Here is a 16577-nt window from a genome sequence, read left to right on the forward strand (position 1 = left end):
GCTGATGGATAAGTGTTTTTCTGAGTGACTGGTTTTTGATGTGACTTTGACCGAGACGCTGTTTTTCTTGTAATTAAGGTGCCTCAAGTGCCAAATAAGCATAATGGTAGCAGAATCCTCTTAGTAAAATGCTTGAGAACTGCTGGAGAGTAGCTAGGGGCTACCTTTTGCTTTTTATTTTCTTTATGGGAAGAAATTAAAAACTCCAGGAAATCTAGAATCTAGCTATTCATAAAACTCAACACCGCTGGAAACCTTGGAAAGCCCTGGACAATTATGTAATTAAGCACACATTCATTATTCATGTTAGAGGAATGCACGGAGACCTGGGACTTCGCTCACAAAATAACTCCGTGCTCCAACGGGGAGGTGAACGGTGAGTGTGAAAACACCTCCGGTGCCTCTGTGTTTGGCATCAGCATCACATTTCACAGGGTGGGAAGAGGGGGTAATGCGTTCTTGTAAGAGTCCACAATATGTGTTGTGTTGCTCTTGCAAGCAGAGCCCTACTCACAGAGAAAAGGGCAAGCTGGGATCTATTTGTTTATGCACTGCAACTGGATCAAGGAGAAAGAGGGCACCAAAAACTGGTAATGTTTCTCAGCTTATCAGAAGAACCTCGAGTGGCTTTGGGGTAGAGGCTGCTGTGTTTCCAAACATGAACAAACATGTTGATGTTAAAATGCAGATGTTGCATAAAATTGTGAAAAAAAAGATGGATTAAAGAGAAAGCAGTGAACTAACGGTGATCCTGTCAAAGGTCAGTATGCATATTCATGGATTTTAGCAGCTGAAATTGTGATAAATGCCAGGCCTCCTCTTGGCCAAGTCTACCATTTTTGAAAGAAGCCTGGTCCTGCTGTTGTCAAAATGGGACATTAATTTTGCAGTAATCATTGACCTTGTCTCTGACTGACCTCATGTAAAAATCAAACTCTTACTTGCTTCTGACAATCCCAACTGTGGAAATCTCAGTGTTACTGGATAAAAGGGCTCAGGCTGCTTTTGTACTGTATTATTGCTCAAGAATCGTTTGTGGGATAAATAAAGGGGCATCATCCTACAACAGTTCTCTGTATGTAAATACATTTTCTTAAGGCAAATAGGTGCTTGGCTTTGGCAGGATCACTATGGGAGTCTCTGTGCATCCAACACATGGAGATGCACTGACTTATGCTCTGTTGGAACATCCTTTTCCAATATAACCATCTTACAGCCTTCTGGTTACCTGGTTTGCATTTACCTTTGCTACTTGGGCTGATCATGTTTATTGTAATCATGTTAAAAGGAGCCTTTGTAAGCAGCACTATCCAATACAAGGGTGTGACTGAGCGTTTAGTCCTTCCCAGAGATACCCAGGAGCGTTGCATGCAAATACTGTGGGCAGCTGCCCTTAGGAAGAGCAGTGAAAGAGTGGAAGGAATCCCAGTTTTATTCCGTGAGACCCTTCCCTGTCCTTTGTATGCAGGATTGTAGAAGGAGTGCTTGCAATCTTGCATCTTGAAAGTGAGCAGGACAGAATTTTTCTATCCCCAAAGTGCGTGCAAGGGGACAAGGCTGATTTGTCTGGTAGGGTTGGGATGTTTCATTGCCCTGGGTTGCAGCAGAGGTGTGCCAGACAGCAAAATGGGACTTCAGGTGATGGATGGGTGTTAAAAGGAGGTAAGGTAATGTTTCTCTTCACCAGCAGCGTGGCCCTAACTCAGTGATAACTGGAGCACTGTCTCTGTTCACTTCAGCTCTGAGAGATTCTGCTAACATCAAACATTAGTATTTGGCGGTGTTCATGCCTTTAAGTTTTAGCAAGATATGATATGTTACTGTAAAAATAGGATTCTGGGTCCTAGATGTAAAATCCACCAGGAGCCGATGTGAATGATACAAAGCACCCAGGCTCCCTTGCTTCCCTTCAGGTTTCACCCTGCCTTTCACACCAGCACCATCGACCCGTCCCTGCTGCACTGCTCCTGCCATGCTGCTGCCCTGCTGTCATCTCCTGGCACCATTTCCTGCTGTAATGCAGGTTGGCTGAGATACAGAGGTTCAAATCCAAACTTCAAAAAGTCTAAAGCATGTTAGGAGCTGGGTGCTGAGTGGGATATGTGTTGTGTTAACCTCCGTGTATGGAGAGAAATGATTATCTAGCATGACTGGACATAGCGGGTCCCAGCTCTGTGGAAAACTCTGCATGTGCTGCGGGGTTTTGATCTTCTACATATTTGAATCTAGATTTGAAAACTGGGATCTTTTATTTTTTTTGGCTGGAAAAATGTAGGCGACAATAACTAATTCCATAGGTGGGTAAATCAGAAGCCGTGCTGTGGTTTTGCAAACTGATTCATTGCTCTTGCAAGGCTTTAGATCTGTGAGTGGAAATTGAAGTGGTACTTCTATATATCATTATATTTCGATTGGCAATAACTTTGAAAATATTTCAGTCTCATTGTGTTTTCTCCCCTGAGTCACTGTTCTCACTAATCTAATCACGTTTTTCCATTGTCCTTGCCAGAGAAGAAATGCAGTTGGTGTCACTGAGAAATCTTTGCATTGTTATTCTAGAAATGCACTCTCTGTATCCAAAGGAAAATATTTGCATATAGTCTCTTATATTACTACCATCTTATTTATGTTGCATATTTTGGTCACATTTAAGTGCACCGCAGTTCCTGAGAGGACTTCTTATCCTTGCTTCTTTTTAAAGTGTCACTAAGATTGCTATTAGATGTCCTCGAGAGATCGATTAAATACATTTCTTCTAGTTTGATGCTACTATACTAACTAGTTGGTAGATGACCAGATTGCAGCAGTCTATTTGCTCAGCTGTACTGGATCGGAGCCCAGTTTTGCTTCCTTCAGTGTATGACAGCAAAGGGAATTGTCGCTAACTCCACTCGAGGCTTTTTCCCTCTGGTTTCAGGATTTTCCTAGAAGAGATTCTTTAATAATATTACTGATAAATGAAGTATTTCTTACAATTATTATTTTTTTTTTCCTAACAGATTTTGGCATCATGTCGGGCATTTCTTTTAACATCTCGGATTCCCACCAAGGTAAAGCTACCGTGTTTCTACAACTATTGTGTATTTTTAGATATAAATGTAAGTTGCATAAACTTAGCATATTGTAGTTACACTTGTGCATATGTTTAAGAATATCATAAGGAATGTTGTTAAGGTGTGTGGTGTTAAATCTGTTAGATGCTTCCATTTATGTCTGTCCTAAATGAGTTGTCAGTTTACACGAACTCTTTTAGAGAAAATTTAGCTTCTAGAAATGCAGGTGGGTGAAGTATTAGGCTGGAAATATCAACGTGATGAAATGAGATATGAATCTGATGACCTTTGTAGTGCTACAGTTTCAAACAAGCTGATTGGCATTATTCCCTGTAGAGTTTCTAATGTCAAATAGGCATATAGTTGATTTGGAGAAAGAAATTATGTTGAGTTTTACTAAATTCCCCTGTTTTCCGATGATTTCTGTGGAGATTGCAGTTCATTTTGAAACGCATCTTTATAACTGTCCTTACCAAAGCCACTAAATTATTATTATTCCCAGAAGAATTTGTAATGATTGTTGTAGCAGTGAAAGAAAATTTCCACGTGAACGAAAATGACTGACGTGAAGGATCATCTCTTGTCCAGATTGGAATTGGTGAATGTGAATTTGACACACATTCTATATTGTGTTTCACATGTGTATATAGCTGTGTTACACACGTGTGTGCCTAAGTATGTGTATACGTAGATATGCTTTATAGAAATAACTGGATCAATAAATTGAAAGATTGATGTAAGATTTTAAATTATGGTCACTGCTATATGTGATTGCCCTTACCTATAATTTGAAGGTTCTGATTGACAGGTCAGATACCTCCAGCTTGAATTTCTGCTGAAGTTTATTTCCCATTGTTGATCACCCTGTCCATGTGGCACGGATGTCTGTTGGGTTTTGGGTTGTAGTGGTTTACAGCCTGGTTTTAAGACAGAATTTTGTGACTGGTTGCATGGAAACAGTCAGCTGATGAACAACTCAGGTGTCAGTGCAATGGCAGAATAACAGACAGATGTTGGTGGCGACCTTCTGAAATAACCCATAGCAAAGCCGTTGTAATTCAGCACAAAGCCATTGAAGATATAGACTGGGTATGCTAAGAAATAGCTGTGCTTCCAGTTTAGCATCACAGGTGCCTCTCAAAATGCCGTTTTTATTTTTATTTTTTATTTTTTTTAGTGGAGTTAGTTAGTTGAAGAACTTCATTCTGTTTTCACGGAAATCTAGAATATGTACTAACAAATTTGTGACTTCAGTGATTACAAATGGAAGAAAGATGATCAGAAGAAACCGTTCATGATCCTATGTCAAAATTCAACAAGTATATCTTGATAATTACTAGGATGGTTGAAAATACTTTTCTTTTGTAGAAGGACTAACCAAACTCATTGAAGTTTCCGAATTCTGTTGTATTTTCAGAAGCTCAGCAGCTTCCTGAGCCTGAGAGCTTCCTTACAACTAGCATACAGTCACTCCTAGCAAGACAGCTGAGAACATATAGCAAAGATGTTTTATTCCTCCAGGGCACTCTCACAAAGTTGAGTGCACTCAGAGATGGTGGTTTTGGAGTGACTCTTACTACTATATCTGATTGCAAGCTTCACCTTTCTTTAAACACCGCTGTCGAGCCCTCGCTATAATCTACTAAGCAAGGATGAAAGTTTAAAGGGATAAAGGTTGGCTAAGTGAAATATCCACTTAATGAATATCCTTAGAGCACGGATATTACTATGGTCAGCTCATAACTTTATGTTGTGGTCCAATCAGTTCATTTCCACTAATCTAGATAGGTTAAAAGAAAAGGAAGTGCAGTACTTAAAGCCTCCAAATTCTTGCTACAGTCTGCATAAAACATAGTTGCAATATTACTAAAAGTCGGATGTGTCATCCGGCCCACAGATAAGTTTCTGAAGTACTTGTGGGTATGTAATTGTTTGCAAACATGTTTCTAGTGCCAGCTTTCAGTACGTTATGATTGAAAAAAATTGAAAGCTTTGAAATCAGCTGTCTTGGTAACTACAGGGTCTCTAAATGAAACACACTTTTAAAAGGAGTCTTTAGAACGTAATTTTAGGTAATAAATAAGATTATGAATTGTGAAATTCTGTAAAAATGATTTCATAGTTTCAGGTAGATGTGTTCTATGTTTTTTCTGCAAAGCAAGGACTGTAAATCCATGTGTTTAAGTAGAGAAATGAACTGAAGCTTTAGAGATGTGGCTATACTTTCTGGTATTTATTAATTCTAGTCGAGAGGACTTTTGCAGAATGCATTCTTGCATCTGGATCTGTGTAAACTTTTCTCAGGGGTAGAAATGTTTTTTTGGTTGCGTGTGTGTATATGTATGTTTGCACATTAGCAAAAGCGAAACCTTCAATCTGGTAAGTAAATAATTTGCAGATACGGAGGATTTCAATCACAGAGACTTTTTCCTAACATTTCAGTTAAATTTGGGGAAATAAATGTCAAATAGTCTCCTGTTTAATTTAATTTGCTTAATTTAATTAGCACCAGAGAAAAAGAACCTTTTACTTCTATATGTGTAGTCTAGTCTAACAAGCAAGAGCTGCTATGGATTGTATTTAATTATTTTCTGGTCTGAATGAAATGCATGGGGCTGTGTGCTGTCATCAAGAACAAATGCCAGTCCTAGCTGGGAAATCAAGAACCGGTGAGGCCTGAGAAGTGGATGTCTTACTCTTGCAAGAATGCAACACACTGGTGTGAGCAAGGGGAAGATGCTTTCATTGTTTCTGTCTCATGTGCCTCAACTCTTCGATAATGAGCCTTTGTAGATACTTGCTTAATAACAAATCTTAGCTAATTGTCAAGTTTGGAAACTGATTTGTTTGCCATCTTTGTGCACGGGCATTCTTTAGACTAACACTTGGTTACTGAACGCTTCAGGAGTGTTTCAGGATTTTTTTTTAAAGATTGCCACCAATGTAGAGGTAGAATAACATGGTGTTTGCTGGTTAGCCTGCAAGCATGCAGGTTGTGAATCTAGGATAAGATAAAGTAGGAGAGACTTCATATATGCAATTCAAACAGGCTGCATAATCACAATGATTTTGATGATAAATAAAAGGAAATGACCGTGCTAGTGACTTACCCTGTGGTTCTGATTCATTTCAAGAGATTTGTTTCATTCTTTATATATGAGCTGTCAAGACGTTTGTCCATGTGGTTGTGAATTCAGACCTTGGCAAACTTCCTGAAGCCTTAGAATTGTCCTCAGAGCAGAGGGTTTTCCTGCCCCTGCATCTTCTAAAGGTCCATTTGGATTAAATAACTGCACTGTTCTTCACTGCCTATCCTGAATGTTGTCCAGATAACCCAGTCAGGAAAAGCTAATGTATTTTTTCCTTCTAGAAAACTTAAAATTTCTAGATACACTAAGATAGTCTTGAGCATTTCTATTTTTATAATTATATATACGTATCTTTTAATATGTATATATAAATAGTGTAATATATCCCTTCAGCTTCTACACAGTAAAATTTTCACATCTGTGAGCAGTGTAACTAATGAAAGAGTAATATGTGATGTTGTTAAGTATTCTACTCCATGATTATTCAATCACAAGTGTATAATCAGTAGGATATTGTATAAACAATGATGCTTTTTAAGGTAAAGTTTTGTCATCAAACTTGTTAAAAGTTTGTGCTTATAGCTTGCAGTAAAATGCTCAATGTGATATCCCTGTAACCTCTAATTGAACCTGCAACAAGCAAATGTGTAAAAAAAAAAAAAAAAAAAGTACAAATCTAAGTGCAAAATGCGATCAGATATTAACAAATATTTAATATCTATTACAGAAATCAACGTAAAAAGCCAGTAGCCTTGCTCAAGGATTTTTAACCTTTTTTTAAAATCAGACAGTGTTTGTACTAATGTGGCATTTTCTTTTTTGACTGCAGTTAGAACTAACTTTCAGCTACTTGGAAATCCAAGGAGTAACTTCCTGTAAACCCGGTCAGGTGAGTGTTTTCAGACTTAAGAGAAATCAGGCTGTGACACACTGATATGTGTTACCACCAGCAGTATTCTAGATAAAAAGGCACTTGTTTGCTTATTGCTAAATCTGTTCCAGCCAAGGAGGTAGTGCTCTAACATGTAGGTGTCCCCATCTGGTGAGCACGTTGTACATTTGAATTCTTGGGTTCGTGCTGATTGTAAAGTTTGACAATAGAGATAAGGATTTAAAGAGCCAATTTTGGGAACCTGTTGCATGGGTGGGATAAGAAATACTGTTTTTTTCATAGCTCAGTTGGAGCAAAACAAGTTTTAATTTGTTTCGTAAGTGCATATTTTTTCTCAGAGATAATAAAACAGTGGTGGCTGGTATTGCAGTCATCACTTGGATGATTATAAGTTTTCAAGTTTGAAAGACTTTTGTGGTGTATACCATTATGGTGAAACCAAGTGCTACTGCATACATTGCAGACAGACTTCTATTGTCGCCTACTCTATAAAGCACTCTGTACATAACACAAAATATGTTTGGCAGCAGGTAATGTGCTCCCAAAAAAGTGAATGTCAGAGAAGGTGACAGGAAGAAAAACATTTTTGATACATTGTTCATTCATAAGATGAAGATGTTGATAAGATTTGAAGTCCAATTTTATCAAAGTCTTCATGTGGTTCATGTGTATTTGGCTTTTAATTTTCTATTATTTTTTTTTTTCAGAAATAGGATAATCTGGCACTTTATTTGAACTCTGAAAAGTTCTCTTTGTATTTAACACATCGTATTTTTAACATGGCTTTTGAAGAGTTCTGTAAAGGGGAAAAAAACAAGTCTACATATTTACTTTTTTGATAGGGAGACATTTAGTCAACTCTGTGTTTGGTTTTGTGACCTTATTTATTTCAGGTAATAAAATGCCATGGTAGCTAATGCTAATTATCGTTAGTCCTATAGAAGATCATTGCTGTATCAGGATTTATGAGGGAAAGTCCTGATTCCACTTCATTTAGCATACCGTTTTCCTAAAATAACGTTTAAAGTGTAAATGTTTACATCTGCTTGTGTTATTAACGTGTAAGGCATATAGCTGAAGGTAGGTGGAACCGTTGGTTATTCCTTGTGGGACAAATGTTGGTGCTGCAGTTTTCCTGCAAGAAGCACATTGTCTTTGTGATGTCTGAAGGACTTGATCTCATGCTAGGCATCTCACAGAAAGCTTCCAAGTATAAGATAACAAATGGACAGCGTGATGTAGGAAGTAATATTGGTGGTGAAGAAAAGCAGTGGGAGGTTGCCCACTTGTTCATCTTTGGAGAGTGACAGCAACTCTCTGAAAGGAGTTGAATTAGTGGCAAAAGGTGTGAAGATTCTCCTTGTGTTTTTGGGATAAAGCAGTCTCTTCTAGAGTTAACCCAGTGCTGACCCTAGACATGAACTAAGAACTGAAAGTGCTCCAAGTACCAGTTTCAAATAAAAAATAATTTCTGTTGCATATTGTGCAGTGTCCCCATTAGGATTAAGACAGAAATGTACAGAGACAATGCTAATGTTAGGAGCAGGCTTCTTATTTTGTATACGCTGTACCTAACCTCAAAGTGTTTGACTTGGGCTTGTTGGTTGTGCTAAATATACACATTGGAGAAGACAGAAGTATTACACGGCTTCCTGTGACACGGCCAAAAGCAGCAGCAGACCTGATGTGTCAGTCATACAGCAATCCAGTTGTATTCTGAACACTCGTATATATGTATATATATATGTGTGTGTGTGTGTATAAATATATTTATGTATGTATTATTGCAGAGAAGGGTAGCAGAAGGCTTTATTTCTCCCCCTAGTTGAAGCACGTATTCCCCAGACAGGAGGCCTGTTAAGTTAGCTGAATTGCTGCATCCTTTGAACTGGGACATTGTATTACCCTAAAATTTTCTTAAACAGCATAGATCAAAGCATTAGAGCTTTTCCAGAGAATTGCAGCTGTTAAAGACTTTCCCTTTTTGCTCAAGGAAGCGGGCCCTGTTTGTTCAATAGTTTCCTGTCAGGCTGCGCTCACTTCTCCTGGTGTTCTGGGATGTGGTTCAAAACAGGACAATACTGTGAAAAGTTCTTGGTTTTGGAAGTGCTAACTGAGGTCAAGATCTTTGGAAGCCTTTATTCCCGTGGGAAGCAGGGCGCTTTTAGGAAAAGCAAAGTTTGAGTACGCAGTTCTTGTACATTCAAGAAGCTCAGAACCTCTGCCTGGGATATTGTCATGGCATGTATCACAGAGTAACAGATCCTTGCTGGCATGCAAAGCATTCAGCCGGCATTCAAAATGCTGTCCTTTTTACATGGATATGAATTAGATGACACCCAATTCCTGCCCTCATGCCCTCTTGTTTACAGCTGATTATGGAAACTGAGAAATGCAGCATCTCCATGAAGATGGCGTCCTCGGAGGATGTGAACGAGGTGCTGGCACACATCGGAACCTGCCTCAGGAAGATATTCCCTGGACTCTCTCCAGTGTAAGTGTCTTGTAGGCCAACTGTAGCATGAGCAGATTGTGTGTAAGGGTGGCAAGCCACCGCCTTTTGTCCTTGCATCAGATGTGCACTGAGGGTACAAAAAAGACCTTGAGGCAAGCGCTAAGTCTTCATTAGGTCTTTTGAGGTATATGCAAAAGCTGTGACATGGTGCAGGCTCAGGTATGCTCTGTAGGGTCAAAAAAGCGTTTAGTTTGAAGGGAGTAATACAGGTAAATAAGAGTCATTTTTATTTTAACTTATATCGTCTGTCCAACCTTAGACAATTTAGGTCATAGGTTTTGGCTTGAGTGTATTCCTTTCCTCATAACCAGTTGTGATACTCAGTGAGTTTTGCTACCTTTTATTGTTTTTTCTCCCCAGCAGTAAATCTAAGTTGGAAGTAGAGCAAGAGGTTCTGTTTACTTTGAATTTTGTGCAATGATTCACAGGGTTGTGAGCCTTGCACTTCAACACCAAGCCCTGGACGTTGTCATATACTTTTTGTGGAATAACTGGCTCCTTGGATCATACATCTGATTTTCTTGCCTTTTTTTTTTTTTCTTTCTTTCTGTATTGTTTTCACATTTTTTTTCTTGTATATTTGCTCTCCTCTGCCTCTGAATTTTATTATCTTGCAGCAGTGCTCTGTAGTTTTCCTTCATTTTATTTTCTTCTCTCTACCCTTGCCTCATCTTCATCACTGTCTACAAGATAAAGCAGCTCTACTATTATTCTCTTCAGCTCCTGGTTGTTAGCAATATTAGAGAAAATGGACCGTGTAAGAGTGTTCCAGGATGCATTTATTTTTGAGTGTAATTTTGTAACAGACATTAAATGTAAGTGGTCAGGCTAAATTTACATGTTTTATTTGGGGTGTGTGTCTATTATTCACCTTTCCTTTAGGAGGAGTAGGAATTTTAAATTCATAAACTCTAGCCGGCAGCTCTTTTATTTCTACTTTATCACTGTGGCAGTATTTTTAACTTCCCTAATGGAGATGGAGATCTTCCTTCAAGAAGCATAAATACAAGTGAATATTTGTGAGCAGAGTTGCCATAAAACCGCAGTAATTATGTGAGAAATGTAAGCAAAAGAAGCAGAGCGAAGAAGGCAGCAAGGCTGTACGTGTTTTTGTCAGCATTTGTGAAGGCCGTGAGCTGTATACTTGTTTTTTTCTGGGCTTTCTGGAGAACATCGCTGGGGCATTTTGTATAGCAGTATATAGATTGCTTGGTTCCCAGAAAAGAAATCAAATTTCTTGCTCTTTTCTCAGATGGCATAGCTTTCCAAAATGAGGATGCTGGAGTTATGTAGCTGGTGTAAGATGGGAATAGGCAACAAGGGGGAAAGAGGTTTCTCCTATTAATATCTCATTATTTTTTTTTCTTCTGTTTTATGGAATTCTGGAATCTAAGACCGTTCTGTCATTCAGAAGAACAGATACTTTCAATTTTTAAGACCAAGAAAGGTGTATTTTTGCCTAGAAGAGGAAGAACATTAAAAATTACAACAATTAGAGCTAGGAGTGCAGCTTAGAGGCCATGTGTAGGTAGCTACTCAGTGAGCTCTGTAGCTCTTCACACTATGAGGCTTTCACTGCATAAAAGCACTTGAGTAGATGGCCGTAGTTTCAGGGTAGCCAGTAATACTATGTCTTCCTCCTATTTTAGGCATCTTTGTTATAGTCAGGGAGAACAAGTCTAGTTAGCTTGAGTGATCTTGTCACAGAAATGGGCTCAGTTGTTCCAGGAGTCACAGAGTTAATTCTTGGAAGGAAAGAAGAGACAAATAAATGTTATTCCTGCTACCTGCATCATGATATGTTTGACTTTTAGGCAGAGAATTGAATTGTATTAAAGATGGCAAGACTTCCTATACACAGGAACTGGAAATTTAAAACCATACTTGAAATAAATTAGATTGGTGGGTGCATATAGTGATACAGGTTTAAAAATATTTTAAAGTCATGAATACTTTTTCCCTTTTGCTTTCAGGAGGATTATGAAAAAAGTAACTATGGAGCCTTCAGAAAGACTGACCACTCTCCAGGCCCTGTGGGACAGTCAGACAGTGGCAGAACTTGGACCTTGTGGTGAGAATGAATTTAGAGGCTCAAATATAAAAAGGTTGGAGTTGCAGTGTCAGGAAGTCTAATTCTATTTCTGGTAGGAGCTTGTAAAGGTGTAATTAGTTTTAAGGTGTAATTAGTATGGAGCAGACTTCTGATTGGTAGGTGAAAGCACTATTTTAAGCTTTCTTGCAACCTGCCGGTTGTTACAAAGATAGGATGGTCAGTTTCTTTCAGCAGCACAATGGACACACTTCTGAGAGAAAAAGACAGTGAGTTTTGACAGTGTACTTTTAGATGTCTTCTTGTTTGTTTTACGATTATGTTGAATACTTTCTTGGGTCATTTCTAGGAGGCTTTTCGCAGATGTATGCATGTGTGTGTGATTGGCTTGGATTTCCCTACAGAGAAGAAGTACAGTGGGTAAGTACAAGTCTTGTGCTGGAGCTCATTTCAGCTAACTGCACAAATGATGAAGGAGCAGATAAGTCATAGTATGTGGGGAAGGGAGGAAATACATTCGATAAAGATGTCTTTGGTTATGTATTTTTAACAGGATGTTGACACAATTTATCTGACACAAGATACAAGAGAGTTGAATTTGCAAGACTTCAGCCATCTTGACCACAGGTAAACAATATGCAGTAATCATGGTAATACTTAGCAAATTTTCTTTGTTTCTTAACCTGTCCTTCCAATAGAATTTGCTTGTCCTTGCTAAAGCCCGATACTTCCATAGCTGTCACTTGAATGTCTAGACCTCTGAAATGACCATCTATAGCAGTTTTAGTTTTCAGCACAAAGATGCTGTTTTTACACAAAAGCCCCATAAAGAACACATTTCATTGTGGAGATAAATATATTTTGCTACTGGAAGCACTCCAAAAAGATAGCAGATAGAAAACATGCAACTACATTGGCAGGGAAAATAAAAAAGGAAATTATGTAGCATTTATTTTTGCAGAATCTTTCTCGTGGGGTATACAGTAAAGGAAATTAATTTTTTCAGCAAGTCAGTTGAAGGTTTAAGTTATTCAGCTGAAACCCAGCCAGTAGTTTCTCCACTGACAAAAGATGCTATCAAAAATATGTACTTTCAGAAAGGCATTTATTGAGGGTAATTTTACTATAAGATGCTGAAACTTAGCTAAGTGTTGTATTTGGTTTACTGATTTTATCTGGCTGAGAAAATTGGATTCTAAGAACGCTGAATCTGAAGATATTTAAGTAAGAAGAAATGGTAAAGAGTCTTAATTAAAATCCATCATTATACAAGAAAAATGCCAATTTAAAGAAACTGTAAATAAGACAGTGTGTTTGCTTCTTTGGGAAAGCCCAAGGGAAGAATTAAGAATCTGTCAGAGGTACAATGTTAAAATGTAACAGAAAGGATGAACTTGGAGGTTGGTAAATAAGAGTATTTTGGCTCAGCATTCTTTGCAGCTTTAAGCTACATAGTGTGTAAACTCACACACACATACACACAAAAAGCCAACAACAAAAAAAAAAGTTGCATATTTACTCAGCTTTTGTGGTGTTTTCACTGTCCATACTGAATTCCATGGTGATGTTAGTACTCATGTGGGCTAATTCAGTAGTAACTCAAGGTAGAATACAGGGCTTCGTGACAGGTGTAGCCAAATAATTTGGTCAGTTAAGACTTGCGGAGAGAAGCTAAGGAAAGGAGTACTATTTAGCACAAGAAAATGTGGGATGAGAACACAAGAATGGTTAAAATTATTGTGCTGAGAACATAAGTCATTCTTGAAAAAGGGACTTTCAGGTATTCATATTCAGCAGAAATTTAACACTAGAACAAGTTACTAGGAGTGAAAAATTGAAAAGTACTACTTGTTAATGAAAACTATAAGTGTTTTAAGTATTTAAAGCATCTTTTTTGGTTCAAATGAGTTGTCACTTAACTGTAGGTTTTCACTGAAATATACCTTACAAAATTCACATCACCAAGGAAATATATTTATGTTGTTAATAAAAGTTTTTATTAAATGTCTCATGATTGCGTAAGTCCAAAGATTCAAAACAATTTTAGATCCATTTACATGCGTTAGAACCCAACTTGAGATTATGGTTTCTTAGTACTGAGACTGGAACTGAGAAAAAGGCTCTAGATTGAAATTTTCAAGAAAAATGATTTTTTTTTAGGAAGTCAAAACTATATGTTATTCATTACAAGTAAAAATTAGGATCTGAGATCCCATATAATTCAAGAGTGTAAGCAAGTGTTTTGTCAGATATTTAGTAAAGTAAGAAGACCACATTAACAACATGCCAATGTCTCTGATTTTGAGAAACTTGTACATCTTGTCCACCTGATTTTTGAGATAACTGAAACTGTATACTTCATGCTGTGGAGTAGCTCTGAGGTGAGGTAGGATGAATATTCAGTTATCTAGATAAAAGGGCTATGCATTGCAAAAACTAAACTATTTGTGGTTTTCCCTTGTGAAGTATTTCTGTTAGAGGTCAACATAAGATGGCATGAATTTTAGATGAATTTAAGTTCCCAGAGTGTCTGACACTTAGTGTGTAACATGGCTTTCCACTTGGGAACATGACTTCTGAGGTTTTATCTGAAGTTATGTTGTGCTGTGAACCATATAATTGTGTAACAAAAAAAAAAAAAAGCACTTATGTTAAGTCTGCAGCACAATTTTCATCTGTGTTTTAGCCTTCAAAAATGTGGACATTCACAAAATCTGTTGTCAGAAAAGTGTGATTAGTTAGATTTATTTTTTTTCGCTGTTTAGATTTCCTGTCATCTTAAATACACTGGGGGACTGAATTGTCAAAAAAAAAAAAAAAAAAAAAGGTGAAAGCACTGGCAAAGTTTGAATGTTGTTGAAGCTTGCAGAGATTTTCTGCATTCCAGAAGAACAAAATCTGTTTTCATTTAAGATGGCAAGATGGCACAGATTTACATTTTGTACAGTCTGTAAATCTTTATTCTGGATGGTAATTTGGCAAGCAGACTAATAAATAAACGTAAGCAATTCAATATAACTTGGTGAAGGAATGTTAGGAGATGTCCTTGCTTTTGGAAATGGTCATTAGCATTCTTTCTTACTGTAATGCAAAAGAATTCTGATCATAGTTAGTACCACATCTAGAATTTAATAGAAATAAAGTGAAAAAAAGAGCAGTATATCATTTTGAAAAGGAAAATTCAAGAATAAGTACAATAAGGTTAGGTATGCTTAAAGTAAGACAAGGAATAGAGCTAAATTCCACAAGGATTCTCATTGGTAGGAAACACCTTCAAAAATTTAAACACAATAAAAATAAACTATGTAACTTTAACTTTCTCTAACTTTGTTTAACTATTAAATTTTCTCTTTAAAATTGGATGGTAAAGTGAAGAAGAATTTGATAGACAAAAGTTTCTAGACAGAATACTGCAGGAAAGGCAGATGTTCCACTATCTTTTTTTTTTTTTTGCTGTTTTTTCTCCTCCAGTTGCTATTACAGAATTACACCAGTATCTCTGCTTGTCTGAAGTTTGAACAAACAGGCCTTGAATACTGCAGAAGACTAAACTATTTAAAGATGAGAATTTGCAAATCAGCAGGCTTGATTTATTTTAAATTATTCCTGTCCTGCTGTAGCAATGTTTCTTTAACTTCTTGAAAGCACAGCAGCTTTTTTCCACCAACTCCAAACACCCCCTGTCCTTCGTCTGTTTTCATCCCAGGCTTGGGAAGGAGAGGAGAGAAAGGGACAGCCTCAAGCAGGCTCTGCCTGCGGTCACCCTCCTGCCCAGGAGGTGCTGAGCTCTTGCCAGCTGCCCAAGCTGGTTTACCCAGGTAGTGTAAATACATGCAGCCAGTAATCGCTGCTCATTGTCCCTCTGTTCCTTTGGAGGAACTGGGCTGCTGTCCACTGCTGACATGTAACCACCAGAGGTGTTCTCTGCCCCTTTTGGGGTGGCTGTCCACAGCACGAAGAGCATTGTTTTTTTTTTTCCACCCTAACATCTCACTAGTCAGTCACTTTTTTAACATTTTAAAAAAAGGTGTAATGAAAAAATATAAGTATGGTAGGTGGAAATAAATCTGTATAGTTGATGAAGTTTGTAGGACTACCATGTCAGAAATGAATTCACAGTGAGACTTGATGCATGCTGCAAACAACGTGGAAGGTAGGCTTAATCCTTGAAGGGCACCACACACTTCACTCTATATCTCCTCTACAAGTGTTTTTGGGAGCTTCACAGTTGGTGGGCTACAGTGTTTTGCTGCAGAGTGCCACAGCTTCTTACCGTCACCTCTTGATGGTCTTGTATTTCCAAGTGCAGCAACCTCAGTTCTCAATATTTAGCCTGCAGAAAGTTTGTCCATATGATGTTGCCGTGTCTCTTGGCTTTCCTACATGCTTAGTGATCACCCTGCAGTGTTTGAATGTTCGTGGAGGAAAGTGAAGGAGAGGAAGAAGGAGGAGGATGTGCTGCATGCTTAGTGCAGATCTATGCCTACCTGCATATGTCCTCAGTGAAACGCTTGGGGGTGGTACTAGCTTATAAAAGCTAATAATTTTAAATTTCTCCCCGCAAAAACTGAGGCTCACACAGCACTATTTTGCTGATTGTGTACATTCACATACATCACAGCTCTTTGTTATGTTATAAAGGCAAGGGGTTTCTAAGTAACTGTTGAGTCTGCGTGTGGGTGTATATATGTATTTAATGCGTTGTGTATAAATGATCCGAGTGCTGTGCTGCTAAGTGGTCTGCCTGTGCTTGATGAATGATTCTGCTGGGGGGTGGCATGCAGACATGGTATTTGTCAATGTCTGTTACTGGCGGAATTTAGCAGAGGGGGAGCAGATCAAATTAAGAGGCTTGGAATAAAGAGAACGGGAATAATTTAGAATTTCATTTGTGAAATCCCTTTTACAATTAAGGAGGGTTTGTGCTGGAAGTCGCATTATCCTTTTGCAGGTCTCCTGCTTCCTAGGGGAATTTAAC

The 16577-nt window shown here is 38.0% G+C and overlaps 1 protein-coding gene across 8 annotated transcripts in view; it reads left to right on the forward strand.

Annotated features, from left to right (window-relative positions):
- CARMIL1 (capping protein regulator and myosin 1 linker 1) overlaps positions 1–16577 on the forward strand; it is a 183478-nt gene that overhangs the window by 70352 nt on the left and 96549 nt on the right. For all 8 annotated transcript variants that reach the window (XM_072034847.1, XM_072034848.1, XM_038174389.2 and 5 more), the window contains 6 exons: positions 3000–3050; positions 6972–7031; positions 9407–9528; positions 11523–11620; positions 11949–12019; positions 12153–12226. In XM_072034847.1, coding sequence (XP_071890948.1) covers positions 3000–3050; positions 6972–7031; positions 9407–9528; positions 11523–11620; positions 11949–12019; positions 12153–12226 — 476 coding nt within the window. The remainder of the gene's footprint in view (positions 1–2999; positions 3051–6971; positions 7032–9406; positions 9529–11522; positions 11621–11948; positions 12020–12152; positions 12227–16577) is intronic.

The sequence above is a fragment of the Anas platyrhynchos genome, chromosome 2, assembly GCF_047663525.1.
Source record: "Anas platyrhynchos isolate ZD024472 breed Pekin duck chromosome 2, IASCAAS_PekinDuck_T2T, whole genome shotgun sequence".
NCBI lineage: Eukaryota > Metazoa > Chordata > Aves > Anseriformes > Anatidae > Anas > Anas platyrhynchos.